This window comes from Zeus faber (genome assembly GCF_960531495.2).
Source record: "Zeus faber genome assembly, chromosome: 5".
Taxonomy (NCBI): domain Eukaryota; kingdom Metazoa; phylum Chordata; class Actinopteri; order Zeiformes; family Zeidae; genus Zeus; species Zeus faber.
The window spans coordinates 19,794,529-19,811,449 of record NC_137192.1 but is presented as its reverse complement, the minus strand read 5'-3'; the positions used below and the strand labels follow the sequence as shown (position 1 = coordinate 19,811,449).

At 43.0% G+C, this 16,921-nt stretch overlaps 1 protein-coding gene across 1 annotated transcript in view; it reads right to left on the bottom strand.

Moving 5' to 3' along the window:
• The window catches only part of cdh22 (cadherin 22), a gene marked incomplete at both ends in the record, with an annotated part of 94,446 nt that extends 83,874 nt beyond the window's left edge, over positions 1-10,572 (bottom strand). Inside the window, 2 exons of the mRNA XM_080001026.1 lie at positions 7,582-7,876; positions 10,522-10,572. Of these exons, the coding sequence (XP_079857152.1) occupies positions 7,582-7,876; positions 10,522-10,572 (346 nt within the window). The remainder of the gene's footprint in view (positions 1-7,581; positions 7,877-10,521) is intronic.
• Positions 10,573-16,921: the final 6,349 nt, after the last annotated feature.

Below are 16,921 nucleotides of genomic sequence, written 5' to 3'. Positions count from 1 at the left end.
ATGGGCCCCCGTCGGTGGAAAGGGAGGACAAAAAAACAAAAAAAAGAAGGAAGGCCCAACTTACTCTGCAACCATCCGGCCGATGAGAATGGCATTTCCTGAGGTCTGGGAAAAAATATGCAGTAAATATATATTTTCTTAATAATTTCAGGGTTTTTTTCCACGCTCCTCTACATGTTCATTCCTTGAGAGAAATGCCAATGCATTGTTGTACAAAGCCCAGGCAGAACAGCCCAGCCATCTCTCGTCACAACAATATATACAGTATATATATATGCAGTATAAATATATATATATATATATACTGTATATCATATCTATCTATATATCAATATATATCAATATATATCAATATATATCAATATATATATATATCTATATATGTATATTGTATCTTATCTATAATTATCGATATAAAGAATCTAGAATAATCCATATACTGTATATAGATATATACATATGGTGGACTTAACTTGAAAGCTTTAATTTCAAACCATACGTCTCTCAGTCTCCTTCCGGGTTTTTCCCAAACCTCCTTGCAAACTTCTCCAGGCCCCTGGAGCCACTTCACCTTCCGGCCCCTTAGTGCATTACTTACCGACTTTTAAATGGACTCAACGGAAACTCTGCAGAGTTCCAGGGGAGCAGGGAGTTCTTTTTTAATTCATTTTATAAATGAAAAAAGTCATTTTTGTCAAATGGATGGACGCGGACCACGCTCAGCAGCTCACTAATGGACAAGAGGCAACATTAGCTTTTAACATGGCAGGTGATTTACATTAAGGCTGGGGCAATTTTTATTTGGAAAATAAAAGAGGACGACGAACCATAAAGGGAGAGATGATGACCCATTGGATTTAAAGCAGAGAACCATGAATCAAAATATGGCTTTAATGCAGGGTACTTTATTTTGGAGTGTGATTCATCTCTGTGTTCCATTTTTTGCTATTATCCAAACATGTTTGCCGCAGTGTTTTCATGCCCTCAGTGTTGCACGTTGCTTTTGTCAAGTAAATAAGTCGCTTCGCCAGTGATGTAACACTAATAATAACACGACGGCACAGTGCAGTGAGCGCTGCGCTCCGATGGGTTATCGCGCGATGACTGTCCTTTCTGTGTGGAGTTTGCACGTTCTCCCCGTGCTCCCATGGGGTTCCCTCCATGCAACGTCCGTAAGGACCCCCACCAGGAAAATGCAGAACATCGTCGCCTGACCAGCGATGGACACTTGTCACTCCCGGGTCCCCGGGCGCTTGGCTGTCTGCTGCCGAATGATGGCATTCTCACACGAATGGTCTCCGTCAACCCAACGAGAATTACACGCGAACGAACAAATCGTTTGCAGGTCTCCCATCGCTAATTGGGCTCCCGCAACAACATCATTGACCTCATGTATTGTTGGCGGATATCTCCCCGTAGCTACACAGTTAATTCACTCGTACGCTACATCCTTTCTTCCTTATCGTGATTGGGGTGAGGCAGCTTGTGTTCTGCAGAACTGAAGACACGTACCCAGCCTGAGCGCGACATTCAATCACCCCCCCTGCTCGGAAAATTTGATTTAAGACCGCAGTTCCATTATCTTTTTTTGACTGTTTCCTACGAGAGGAACCGCCAGGAATGAAGCCATCACCGCTCAGCGTCGTCCCGAGCGGTGAGTCTTTTTCCTTAACACTTAACAACCCCGAACAGCAAACAGACCTTGAGCGATATGCAAACAAATGCTAGTTTTTTTTGGGGCCGCGGCTGTCAGGCCAACGGACAGACGGAGGAGTTTTCGGGGGAGATGGGGTGCGAGGTCTCTAAGCCGTGACAGAGTCATGCACGGAGGGACGCGACTGCAGCGATAAGTGAAAATGAATCTGCCTCGGGCCGCTTGCCGATTATTATGGTCTGCATTCTTCACGGCAGGCAGGCGGCTCTAGGGTCAGCAATAAAACAGCAGAGTGAGCGTAACTTCGGCGTTACACTCGGCTAACCCACCATAACCACCGTTACGGTGCTACTGCAAGATAAAAGGGCGGCAACCAGGTTTTTTTATTTATTATTGTGTTTTTTTCCCACGCGGAAAAACAAGTCGGGAGTCACTCCGGCACGAGTGGGCGAGCGAGTTGAACTTTGACTCAAACTGCAAATAATTGTGAAAGTAATGGAATGAATCTGGTACATTTATAATCAAACGCTCCTGTTTTACTCTTTGTATTCCTGCAAAAGATATATTCTCATCTTCTTTTACAATTCTTGTGACAACTCCATTCGTAACTCGAGACTCAAGATCCTTCTGACTCCTCCGGGAGTCATCAGGAAGTCCCCCCTCGCTCGCCGCGCATTACGCCGACTGAATCGAACGAACCAAAGAGTTGGAAAATGGAACGACTCTGATACCGAGTGACTCGTCACAAACCGGATCTCAAAAAAAAGTCGAACCTTTTCATCACGACCAATAGTTCTCACTTTCAGTGGGAAACCGGAGCTTGTCCCAAAGAACACAGAGCTGCTACTCTGCTGGAACTGATTTACTGTAGAACCGTCTGGCAATTTTGATCTTGCAACACACAATCTATTTTCCATTATTAACGCTCTCACCAGTTGTGCAAATGACGTCATCTCATGTTTTAAAAACACGGTTATACATCCTCAACAGCCACCCGCTGAGGTCTTTGAGCAAATGATGCGACCGAACCATCGACCATAAATGCACCCGCACGGCTTTTGTTCTATTCTTCCTCTGAGCGGCGACCGGAAACTGTTTTACTTCGAGATCTTCTTTCACAGTGCACGAAAAAGTTCCACAATTGATTGACGGACATAATGTCCCAAAGGCTAAAAGCGTTAAGAATATCGAGTTTCAAATAGAATTGGACAGTAGCATTGCATAGTATTCAGCACTCTTATATTCTTCTAAATGAATAAGCATTTTACAAGTCAAACCCTGCGTAATAAACTGTTTCTGAGTCCTTATCACAAATTAAAGTACCTCAACAACATCAACATCAAATCTCTCAATTTATAAAATTGCATTGTGCACAGTGCTACTGTAGTCAGTCAGTCAGTGTTTTTTACATATACTATGTAATTTCATGGACTTTGTTCCACCAGTTCAGCGCCTTTTCGGACACATTCCGAGCCATTAACGCTTGAATTCAACCAATAACTGAGCATTGGGACGAGTCCGTGTGACAAGGACGGAGGAAAAGTTAAAAAAACAATAAAGAAAATAAACATATACTACAAAGTGCCTCTTCACTCTTTACACTGTACTAATGTAACCTCAGACGGATGTTTTCATGATATCAGCTTTATAGAAAAAAATGATTTGGTGCCATCTCAGACATCAAGTGTAATTTGGGGCGATCTAGCCCTGTGACAAATCTAAGGCTTCTAAAATTTACATAAGATGACAAAATGTGCTTTTATTGCGGCTCGTTAATAAATATTTTTTTGGAACACACTTCTTGTTCTAAGTACATTTGAAGAATATGGTGAAGAACTGCACTGGTTTGTTATTTAAAGTTGTTATACAGTTGGAGACACAGCGGATCGATTACCAATCATTGTTAATTACACCGCCGCTGCTCTGCTCAGAACCCCGGGAAACCAAAGTGATGATTGTTTCTATGTTTATGGATCCTACTGTGTTATTATATTGTACTAGGGCCCGTTCGAAACATGTCTGTTCGCTCATCCAAACAACTTCACACTCACACACAGCTGCTGCACATACTGGTTACACTTGTGGGACCCGCTGTGGAAAACACACCCAAGTCGCGCGTTTGGATAAACCGACTACATATTGGGGCTGCACTGTGGACGAAATACCCCGCCCCGCTGAAGCCCCGCCCCACCCCACCGAAGCCCCGCCCCGCTGCTTAGCTCAGCCCTGAAGCCCCGGCCCGCTGTTCGCTTGTTTATTTGAAGTTTATTAATATTACACTTGTCACGTGTCCAAATTGCACCAAATTCGACACCACACGTCCTTGGGTCCCCAACAGTACACGGCAAGTGTGAAGTCGAGATAATGGAAGGACAGTCAGACATACATTCACAGAGCGAGATGCCTTCCTTTATTAGTTAGATTGTACTTAATCCTGATGATTAATTTTTTAATTATACTTTTTTTTATTGTGTGTCTCTTGCCGAGCCTAATTCTCAAAGGGTGGAAATATAGTCCTAATTATTCAAATGCAATCCAATCGAATCTAGTGTTATTATACAACAGAATATAATATATTATTATATTATGATATAATAAATTATTACAATGCAATATGATTTGAAATTTCATATTTTAATTCATATTCATTCATATTTTTCTTTGACCTCATATAATCTAAACTAAATGTATCTAATATGATATAATACATCATTATAAAATGGTTGAATATTATTAGATATTATCATGATCTAATATCATTGTATATGATTAATCTAATGCATATGATTTAATCTACTTAAATATAAACTCATGAAAAAATATATCTTTATTATTATAATATGTTACAGTAGATAATATATACCATATATACATATATACATATATTTATATATATATTCAACAAATATATACAATTATGTTATAATAATCTAATATAATTTGAATTCATCTGATTCATAGGATCTACTTGAATCCAATGTGAACCTACTGTAGATTTGAATAAAAAAAAAAAACGTCTCTTTTGACAATCCCAAAAAACAATATTTACTTGCAGTTAAACACGTGTTTCTACCACATTTTCCATTTTTATCCACGAGGTCCCCCGGTGAGTGAGTGATTGCTGTCAGGGAACAGCTTTGTCCAGCCATTCTTTCTTTCCATTGCAGGTTTTTTTTATTTTTTTGTGGCAGGCGTGAACGTCTCAGCAAAGTCCAAACACACAGCTCGCCTTGGATGTTGTTCAACAGGATCGAAGAAAAAAAAAATATATATATATATTTATACATAGATTAAGAAAAAGGGGACAGAGGGGGAGAATGGTTGACTAAGCAGACAAGCTGTTATCCAATTAGTCCCTGCCTGGCAGCCATATTAGCATTGTGAACGTTACGCTGTTCAAGGCGTCATTTGGGCTGATAGTGAAGGATTGGGTGCCAGGGTCAGAGTTCAAGGGACGAGACTATTAAGATTCCATGTAGTGCCATTAATTCAGCTCAACCTCCACTGCTCCGTTTCTGTTCTATTTTCACTCTGAGGTACAGTTACCACATTCCCATGATAACTACCATTATCTGGCTTTATTGTCTAGTGTTATGGATTATTGTTATATTTGGGGTTTATTACATGTTGCCATTTTCAATTTTCTGCTGCTTTGATACAATTATCCACCCATCTTTCTATTGTCTGTCTGTCCATCCACATTATCTATGCATCCGTCTATCATCTATCTATCTGTCTGTCAATCTATCCATCCATCCATCTGTCTATCTGCCAATCCATCCATCATCTATCCATCCATCGATCTATCTATCGTCTGTCTGTCTGTTTGTCTATCCATCCATCCATCATTCATCTCTCTGTCTATCTGTGTTTCCATCAATCCATCCACCCTATCGGTCTATCCTTTGCACACACACACACCCGCGCACGCACGCACGCACGCACACACACACACACAGACACACACACAGTAGGCCTCGGGCCGATTTACGATTAAATTGTCTATCTGCGATCGACTCCATCGATCGCAATTGACAATGATGACTTTTTTTTTTAATCTGCCAGGAAAAATCTGAGAATTGAAAGGGGGTAAGTGCAGTTCACCGTGTTCTGAAACTGCAGCGGAGAGAGAGAGAGAGAGAGAGGGAGAGGGGGGAAAAAGGGGGAAGAGGGAGAGAGGGGGCGCTCAGAGCTGGTGAGTAAGCACCGGTGATCGGGTCTCCCTTCCCCTCCACAGTCCCGTACAGAGACATTTAGGTGCATGTGCTCAGCAAAAAGAAAAGGCACATGGCTCTGGTTTGAGGCTGAGCTGCTGTGCGCACCTGCTATTGCAGGTGCGCCAAGGTCCGAGGTTCATGAGGAATTCCTCATGAATTTGTGTTGCCCAGACAATCCTCTACCTCGACACCCATTCATTGAAAAAAAAAAAAAAAAAAAAAAAAATCTTGTGATTATAATACAGCAATATATATAATATAATGTCATATATCATTTTCTTAATTTCTCACTTGTATTGAAAATGAAAAACGTAAACCCAACTCAGAGCATTGGAGTGAAGTTTTTTTTGTTTCTCCTCCAGACAGCGCTCCATCTATTTATTTTTGTTTGTTTCCTGCTTGCATGAAACCAAATTTTTAAACACAACTGAGTTAAGGGGACTGTCCAAGTCCTTACTCCGCACTGTTCCAAAAAATCCTGTGCGTCCCCACTCTCGGGACGCACGTCTCCCCGTTTCTATGGGACTTAAATTAGAAAAAAAATGGATGTTTTTGTGTAAAAACTTCACTTGTAAATAATCAATTCTGCACCTCTGGACTGCATTTGCCATATTCTGCGAATCTCACCGCGCGCAAGTGCACGTCCCGGTTAAAATCGTTTCTCAGCGCTCGCTGGGGGCAGCGATCGGTGATATACGCGCCTCCTCCATAATTCTCTGCTGCTCTCTCTCTTACCCCCTGCCCCTGTCTCTCTCCCACCCTCCCTCTCCTTCCCTCTCTCCGTCGTCTCCTTCCTCGTTGCCCATTTGCGTCTTTCGGCAATAGCTCAGATGGAGGAGGGGGAGAGTGGAATGTTCCATCCACCCACTCCGCTCTTTCTTTCCTTTTCATCCATTCACAATGAAGCCCCCCCCCCATCCCCCCCACCCCCCTGTCTGCTCGAGCCTTTTCATTTCACTCCATCTCTTCTCTCTCTCTTTTTTCTTCTTGAATACATTTGGCATATCGCCTCCGTTGCTCCGGCTCGTCTTTCCTCAAACCACAGCAGAATTTTGAGTTCGGGGGACGCAAAAGTACAATACTCACGCCCCTTCAGACATTTTATTAAAAGTAATTGCACTAGAAATGCTCATTTTGGAAAATTTCACCTTTACTGTAAGTGAACCCCCACTTCACAATAATGATTTCTGTGTATCACAAAACGTATGGCCAAATACGTGCCGGGCCACGCCCCATTTTTGTCAATAATAGTCAATTCCCAACAGCTTGATTAAAAAAAATATATACCAAGTTGTTTTGTCTTTTGCTCTTTTGCCTTTATTACAGGATATTTTCAACAAGAGATGGGACATAGTGGGATAGAAAGAGGAGAGTGAAATTAAATACAAGGCAAAGCACCAAATTCTACTCATCAACGTATGAATTCAGTACATAATTCAGTGAAAAAAGTTTAAAACCCAATTACATTTTTATTTTTTTTTCCAAAGAGTCTTGAGATACGGAGCTAAAACGTGCTTTTCTTGAAAGGTGGGAGAACTCAGCAAACACCGGATGGGAAGATTTCACCTGGAAGTGAACCCCCACCTCTTACGCCCCCTCCATCAGAAGCCCCCCTTTTGCCGCCTCTCACCGAAGCCCCGCCCCATCTTGCCAAACCCCACCGCTGTCGTCAACCCCTCATCCCCTCTCACGAAGCCCCGCCCCTCTTACCTATGGGAGACAGCTCGGCCACGCTGCCGATGTAGGGCCCCTCCAGGAACTTGGGCTCGCTGTCGTTGATGTCCTGGACCTTGACAACAAACTCAGACTCGGGCTCCAGGGGGGCGTTGGAGAGGCGGCCCCGGGCCTGGGCGCGCAGCGTGTAGAACGCCTTCTCCTCGCGGTCCAGACGCTCCGTGGCGTGGATGTCCCCCGTCAGCTCGTCGATCAGGAAGACGGAGCCCGCCCCCTCGCCCGAGATGGTGTACTTGATGTTGCCCTCGCCCTCGTCAGAGTCCGTGTGGATCTGAGCATTTAAAAGTTAAAAAAACAAAAAACAAACAAACAAAAAAAAAACAGTAAAAAAGATATAAAACATTTAGCGCTGTAGCTCGTGGATTAGTATCATGTTTGTTGATGAATTTCAAAGACGCAATTACAAATTCCAATATTGCCGTAAACGGCAATTCAGAATCACAATCAAAAAATGATTATTGGGCTGAGGACATTCTCATGAACAAGTTATGGCGATGGTTGGTGCATTGTGGTGCAAACAATATAAAAAGGAAAATAAAAACAGACAGTAGCACGGAAAAGACAACGCTTTACAAACTACAAAAACTGTGCGAAGTGAAGATTTAGTTCACAGCAGGAAGTGGTGGAGGAGGGTGGAGAAGAACACGCTGCAGCGCTGGAAAAATGAATTTGAAGAGTTTAAAGAGGTGATAAATCAGAGGAGGAGATTCTGCCCTAATGCGATTAGAAGGAGATCTGTAGGGAGGGCGGGGGAGGAGGGAGAGGAGGGGGAGGAGCCAAGCTTCACAACCTCTTCTCTGGCGTCTCTCTCTCTCTCTCTCTCTCTCTCTCTCTTCCTCTCTTTTCCTCTTCCTGTTGTCTGTCTGTCTGTCATGGTCTCTCTCGCTCTCTATGATGATTATTATGTTTATCCTCATTATTATTTGATGATGTCATCATTTACTTATTTGTTTTATTCATTTATAGTTTTCTCTTACTTGTTTTTCATGTTGTCATTTATTTTAATTATTTCAACTGTATGTGTGTGTGTGTGTATGATTTTTGAGCACCTCGCAAATAACTATGAGTTTGTAAAATTAAATAAAATAAATCTTTCTCTCTCTCTCTCTCTCTCTCTCTCTCCCTACCCCCCTTCCCTCTACCTCTCTCCCTCTCTCCTCTCTCCCCCCCTCTCCTTTCTCTCCCTCCCTCCCACACTCCCTCCTCTCCTCTCTCTCTTTCGCTCACCTCCCCCCTTTACTTAGGTCTCTCTGTCTCCTTCTGCCTCTACCCCGCCCCCCCCCTCTCTCTCCCTGGTTAATATTTAATAAAGGCTTAATTAAATACAGCCTTCCATCGGCCTGGCGGGGCTTTCATTAAGTATTTGTCGTAAAAAAACGCAGAATAATGCAAGGCCCGGGCCGTGATATTGCTTCCCTCATTCTTTCTCTTCTCTCTTTTTTTTTTTTTTTTTTCTCGTCCACCTTTCTTCGCCCTTTCCTCTTTATTTTAAATCCTCCCCAAGACAAATAGATGAGCAGGAAAAATATACACTTTGGCGGAGGTATCAATATTTTAGTGATACAGTAATAAAATAAGTTTCGATGGCCCAAATAAAGAGAGAGAGAGAGAGAGAGAGAGAGAGAAAGAGAGAACAAGATGGATAAAGTTATTCAATAAAAGTGTGTGTGAAGTTGTGCCACTGGATATGAATCTCTCTTGTGGCGTTTTTTTATTTATTTTTCTCTCCACCTCAGGCTAAGGCCAAAAGATATGAACATTTATGTAAAAAATACTTTGAGCTCTGACCCTGAACCACAAACTCAGCTTTTAAACGTCTGCTTAAATATTAATATACAATATTTGTATTTAATCCATGGACATGTGGTTTTATACTCATGCCATGGACATCTACAGTATATATATGTCTGTCTGTCTGTCTTTCTTTCTATATCCATCCATCTATCTGTCCATCTATCTATCTGTCCATCTATCTCTCCATCTATCTGTCCATCTATCTGTCCGTCTCTAAATTCACCTTCTCCATGATCCAGTTCTGACGCTCACGTACCCATTGTAGGCGCTTTCGGTGGTGGACAGGGGTCGTCATGGACACTCTGACTGGTCTGCAGCTACACAGCTCCATACGCAGCAAGCTGTGATGCACTGTGTGTTCTGACTCCTTTTTATGGCAACAGCATTGACTTTTTCAGCAATTTGTGCTTCAGGAGCTCCAGACGAGCTAGACTTCACTCCCCACGCGCATCAATGAGCCTGGGCGCCCGTGACCCCGTCGCTGGTTCACTGGTTGTCCTTCCTTGGACCACTTTTGGGAGGTACTAACCACTGCATACCAGGAACACCCCACAAGACCTGCTGTTTTGGAGGTGCTCTGACCCAGTCGTCTAGCCATCACAATTAGGCCCTTGTCAAAGTGGCTCAGATCCTTACACTTGCCCATTATTCCTGCTTCCAACACATCAACTTCAAGAACTGACTGTTCACTTGCTGCCTAATATATCCCACCCCTTGACAGGTGCCATTGGAACCAGATGAGCAATGTTATTCACTTCACCTGTCAGTGGTTTTAATCATCGGTGTGTGTATATATATATATACTGTATAATTTCACATCTGACACTTGTCTGGCACTCTGATTTTAATAGCTTCAAGAACAGAATAGCTATTTATTGCCATTGTACAAGTAGGTCACAACAAAATTGTCCTTTGTGTTTGACCCATCCTATACTTAGGAGCAGTGGGCAGCTGTACAGCGTCTGGGGACCGACTCCAGCTCTTTTGCCAGTGCCTTGGTCAGGGGCACCGACAGTATTAACCCATAACATACATGTCTTTGATGGAGGGAGGAAACCACTGCACCCGGCGGAAACGCACACCAACCTGGGGAGAACATACAAACTACACACAGATAGGTACCTGGGAGGGCCCGGGACTCAAACCGAGGACCTTCTTGCTGTGAGGCAACATGTCGCACCACCGAGCCACCGTGCTGACAAGAGGAGGAGGCAGTAAATGGCAGCAAAGTGAGAGTGGAGCGAGAGAGAGAGAGAGCGGGAGAGCGAGAGAGAGGGAGAGGAACTGGAAGTGGAAATACGGAGGTGCGGGGGCACTCCAAATTGAAAACTCCAGACTTAAAGGGGAAGAAATGGAACAAGATGGAGAGAAAGAGCAGAGGAGAAGAAGGTGGAGGATGGAGGGGTGTTTCCAGGACATAACATCAACTGGGAAAGATAACAAAGAAGAGGAACCCAAATTGCGTTTCATCTTGGTTGGAGGAAATGCTGTTTTCCAGAAACACTGCGAGAGGATCTTGCTCTTTAACATGCATTCCCTACCGCAGCCGAGTGACGTCACATGGACACGGACATGAAAATAAGTACGTACAGCAGAAAATGCTGAAATGGTGGTTCCGAAGCAGGAATGCAGGAGACCTGGTGCGTTTATTCTGTCCAAGTTGTTCCGAGAGCCAACACTTCCACACCACTTCAAAGGTAAAATTTGGGAAAAGTGATGGAACTAGTTTTTCTACAGTATTAGTGAGACAAGGCAGGGCACGTTTATTTGAATCACACATTTCATACTCAATGTATCTTATGTAAAGCACTTTGAATTTGCCAAGTAGTCCAGGGCAATTCAAAGTGCTTTACATAAGATACATTCCATAAAAGACCAATAAATCCCGAGAAATAAAAGGCTAAAAACAGATTAGAGAAAAAAAATCACAGAGATAAGAGAATAAAGGGCAAATTAAAAGCAGGGCTACACACTTAAGACACGCCGGAACTCAAACCCACACCCAAGGTTGGTATCTGGAACTCATTAGGACTTAGACTTAGTAGAAAGACAAAGTTACAAAGCAATTCAAAACAGGCTGATCCACTGAAAACCAGTTGCTGTTGGTGTTGGGGGCGATCCTGTGATCTTTTGGAAGTTTGTTCCGGTATTAGTCACACTGAGCCGCTGCTAGAGCCGGGTCGGTTTCTTCTATTCCGTCTCAATAACATGGCAACAACAGAAGTGAAGGACTGAAAAACATTTTTCCCATGCAGTCCAGATCAGCAACGTAACATTAAAATCGAAAACTGTTTGGCCTGATCTGCGCCGTCCCCTCGCTGCCTCGGGATGAGTTTGCGTGGTCAAAGTCAAGGTCAAGCCCAAGGCCTCCGATCACTGAAAAGCCAAATGTGCTCCGTGGTTGTTCTGGCATCACAAAACAGTGCGGCTACGCCACAAATCTGCACCGGCTTATTCTCTGTTGTTAGACTCTGTCTCCGCAAAGCCGGCCGGTGTGTACGTATCAAGTGCAGCAACAGAAAGGACTGGGAACCTGCAAATGCCACTCAATGTCACTTACTATATTGTAAAGATCTTAAAATGTGCCCAAGGCTTGAGAATAAGCAGCCAGAAAACAAGGAGCAAAGTGGAATTGGGAGGAGGAAAATCCTGGAGAAACGTTGGTGTTAGAGCCACAAATATCACACTGTATTATGGAAATGTGAAATAGAAGGTGAAATTTTGGCGACCAAGATCGGGAGAGATTTGATCATTATTTCAGTGACTTTCTCCTTTCAAAGAGCAGCTGTGGTCTCACATCGCCTTCTTTCTTTTTTTTTTTTACTTTTCTTCTCCGGTTGGATTTTGGGTTTACGCGGTAAAATGAGAAATGACTTCTCCGGTGTTGAGTTCACAAGTGTCAGACTAACGTTGCCAGCTGACATGTGTTGCCATGTCTCCCGGACAATCTCCCAATCAGCCACAAAGCCAGTGGCTGGAAAACAGCTCTCACGGAACCGGGAACCTTCCGTTCGGAGAAGACTGCGATTCAGAGCTGGCGATGAGGAGCTCGGCACTTTTTGGAGATTCGGCTTTTTGTGAGTGACTTGTGAGTGAAAAAGATATTTGTTCCATTTTCCCCCTCTTTGTTCGTTTGATTCAGTCGGTGTAACGAGAGTCAGAAGAGTCTGTTCGGCTCTGGGTTTTGGATGGAATTTCCCAATTATCATTTAATTCAGTCAAAAGGATTAATTTTGGGGGAATGGGAAGAGTAAAACAGTGACATTCAGTGTGAATTATGACGTGTTCATTTAATACCCAGTAATTAGTTATGTAGTCACAAACAAACCACTCCTTTTCAGGAGTCACTCTGGACTTCCGACTCATTTAAAACATTTGTTCACTGCGAAAGAATCGTTTGCGAGTCCCTCATCCCGACCAGAAAGCCAGAGAAAGCTGTTCAAAGAAGCTCACACCTGGAGCCAAGTCAGATTTCATGCATGGAACCTCATATTTGGCAATAAGGTGTTTGGCATTTTTATTCAGAGAACCCCTGTTTATTCCTAACTCCAACACATATATATGTACATATAAACACACGGAGCTGGTCTTTAGCAAGGCACATCCACCTTTGTGGATAAGATGAGGGCATGGGTTTCAGCAGCAAGCAGCGGTACAGCGAGGATTGCTGGCTCTTTTTGGGTGGGATTTGCAATGAACAGAACGAGCAGGAACATATGAAAGCCTGACATTCTGCTCTCCCCTCTATTCACTGTGAAATGAAATCAAGGCGTCCATCCCAGGCCACATCTATCCAGGTCAGAGAGGTGGAACAATACAGGAACTACAACACAAAGCTGCCGTCCATTCAAAGTCTATCACACACACACTCACACACACACACACACACACACACACACACACACACACACACACACACACACACACACACACACACACACACACACACACACACATTATCACACACACACACACTTTATCACGCACGCACTTTATCACACACAGATATAGACACACACACGCATGCACGCAGGCACGCAAGCACACACACACACACACACACACACACACACACACACACACACACACACACACACACACACACACACAACACGCTACATTTGATTCTGAAAGTGTTTTGCCGCGATAGAAGTAGGAACAAATCAGCGGCTCTTCTGTGGGATCGGACCAGATGGGTTAGACTTTGCTCTCCACGCACCTCAATGAGGCTTGGTCGCCCATGGCCCTGTCGCCGGTTCACTGGTTTTCCTTCCTTGGACCACCTTTGGTAGGTACTAACCACTGCACGCCGGGAACACCCCACAAGACCTGCCGTTTTTTAGATGCTCTGACCCAGTGGTCTAGTCATCACCAGCGGCCCTTGTGAAAGTTGCTCAGATCCTTATGCATGCCCATTTTTGGTGGCATGCAGACATGGCAAATTCTGAAATAACATCGCAAAATAAGGAAGATAAAATAAAAATATATATTTATAATGATGATATATTTAATAAAAAAAGGTTAAAAAAGTTAGAGATTTATATATAATTATATAATATATACAATTAAATAAATACATACATTATTTGAAATATTTTTATTTTAATATTATTGTATTTATTTTTATATGTTATTATCGTTTCTATTATTTTTGTATTTCCTCATTTCAATTTTGTGACATACATAAGTATTTATTCTTTTTTTATTCTTTTATTTATTTACTTTTTCCTTACTTTACCTCCTATGTCCTCATAGCTACTATACATACAGTGTTATATACTGATTATTTGCCTTGTTAGATCATCTAAATCCACAAGCATTCATTACACAAATGTACTAAACTAAGGTGGCGTTTCATTGGTGTGAGAGTGAGCATTTTATGGCTGAATCATATTTCATTCCGGAGTAGCGTGTGGGACAGACAGGCTTGGCAAGTTTGCTGAGTTGGAGTAAAATATTAATCTGAAAAAAGCTTGCTGTAAATGGCCAGAGCGACCACGGAGGCACACGCAGCGCTTGTATTTAATCCCCTATTGCTCTAATTAAAGTCTAGATAGCAACAGTCAACCAGCAAGTCACACGCACGCACTCACACGCACGCACGCACGCACGCACGCACGCACGCACGCACGCACGCACACACACACACACACACAGAGTTGTACACGAATCCACACTCGTGGACATGCATACTATTAATAGTGCCTGTGGCCGCATGGAGTGCAATAACTCTGGGTAATATTATTAATAAAATCATCCCTCTGCCCCGCTCTCTGTCTCAACCCCCCCCAAAAAAGAAAAAACTCTAACCTGCCCTTTATAACCTTTATAACGCTGTCCCCTGTACTGAATCACAGATTAAAACCTGGAGTTCATTCTCTCTCTCTCCATCTTACATTATCTTATTTCCATTTCCTGTTGTTTTCATGCTTTTTCATTTAATGTCAGACTCCCGCTCTCTATAGTTCACCCTCTCAGTGGTGCAAGACTCATGAACGAGTCGTACCGAATGAATCTTTTCAGTTGGGAGGGTCACTCCGGCAAAAGAGTCATTTGTTTGCAACTCGGAGAGAGATAAGGCGTGTGAGTGACTGGAAGTGTTACTGATTTATATGTTGCATTCCACCTGGATAAATAATTCTGATCGGAAAAATGAAGATATCTTTCCCTCACTCGTAAAGAACCGAATCTCCAAGAACAACCAAACCTTTCTTAACTACTCATAGTTTACACTTTCAGTGTGAAACTTGCTCTGATGAACACAGAGCTGATATTCTGGAACTGATAAATTCGCTGAATTAGTACAGACTTGCAATTTTGATCCTGCAACACAAGAGCTAATTTCCATTCTTTTATTTTTCTCCGTCTCTCTTCCTCTCTTCACTTCTCTCCGTAGACTGAAGGTCATGACTGCGGTTCACAGTTGTGGTCGTGGTGTCTCATCCCAGGGCAACAGCAAACACAGAATGACAAGGGGTGGGGAGGTAATTTCAACAAACGGCAGCCGATGTCCCCATGTCGCAGGGGACAACGTCAACATCGATCGATTTCATACAGGACACAGATCAATAGGTGCATAAAAAGTTGGCGGTTCAATCGGCGAGGCCACAAATGAAAAGAAACAACGATGATAGCGTGAGTGACGCGTGACTCATGCCAGAGTCCCAACGTGCTGTCGGCACCGATACGCTCTGTCTTTCCAAATTAGCGAGCCGCTCGGGCTTGAATCATCCGCTCTGTCCACTCCCATCAGCTCAGTGGGGTTCGTTCGGGATATCGGCTGATAAATGAGATGTGAATGAGTGGAGCAAGAGAGAGGGCAAAAAAAAATTATATTCCCCAACTGTAAAAACATAACATGCGGAGTGGAAGCCCACAGCAGATAATAAGAGATTGGATTTGGCATTCATTCATTATGTATGATCACTTCCAATAAAAAAAAAAAAAAAAAAAAAAAAGGCATCCAATAATCAAAACTCAGAGTAGGGTGACATTTCAGTTTGCTTGTGTATGAATCTGCAGCGGAGCCATTTCGGAGTCATATAGTAGAGATTACTTCAGTGGTTCTCAATATGGGGTCCTCGAACCCCCGGGGGTCCTTTGAGGGATTCCAGGTTGTCCCACGCATTGGCACCACAACAAGCGACACACACTCAGGCTTCAACAAGGCAGGATGAGATTCACTGTGGTTCTCAACATGGGGTCCGGGCACGCCTGGGTGACGTCCTTTGAGAGGCTTCAAGGGGTCCCCAGCAAATTGACCACTCGAAAAACTGCACAATTATTTAATTTACAATACGTTACCACCATAAGATGATGTACAGTGTGTTTTGACCCTAGTTTCACTATTATTTACCTTACTAGAGTAGAGTAGGTATGGAAGTTTTGACTAAATCATATTTAACAATACAAATCTTCTGAGATTGGGGTTCAGGAGACTAAATATTATCAAATGGGGTCTGTGGTCTAATGCAGATCAGCGCAATGGACAGCACCTCACTGCTGCTGGTCCTGCATCAGCACCACGGGCAGTGACCGTCACTCAGGCTTCAACAATACAAGATAGTATTCATTAATACAGTGGTGCTCAATGTGGAGATCACAGGCCCCACCAGGGGCCCTTCAAGATGTTCCAGGGGATCCCTAGCAAACTGCACCATTATTTAATTTTAAAGATGTTCAGACAATCAGAGAATGTACAATAATAACTGCTTTATTGTTATCTCTGTGACTAGTATAGACAGGTGTAGAAGTTTGGACTAAATCATATTGTGACGTAAAAAAGCAAATGATTACTGCTTTGTTCATTGATTAATGTTTCATGTCCACAAATCTTGCTTGCATAATCTATGCTCACCCAGCTAAATGATCTTGTTATTTTCCACCCGGCAAAGGCCAACGCCACATTCCCTAGTTACTCATCTGTGTATAGAGATAAGACAATATGGTGTTTTTTGCCAGACATCCAGGGAATCCCCTCTCACTATCAGATATGGATTATTTACTTTCATATACTGATTAT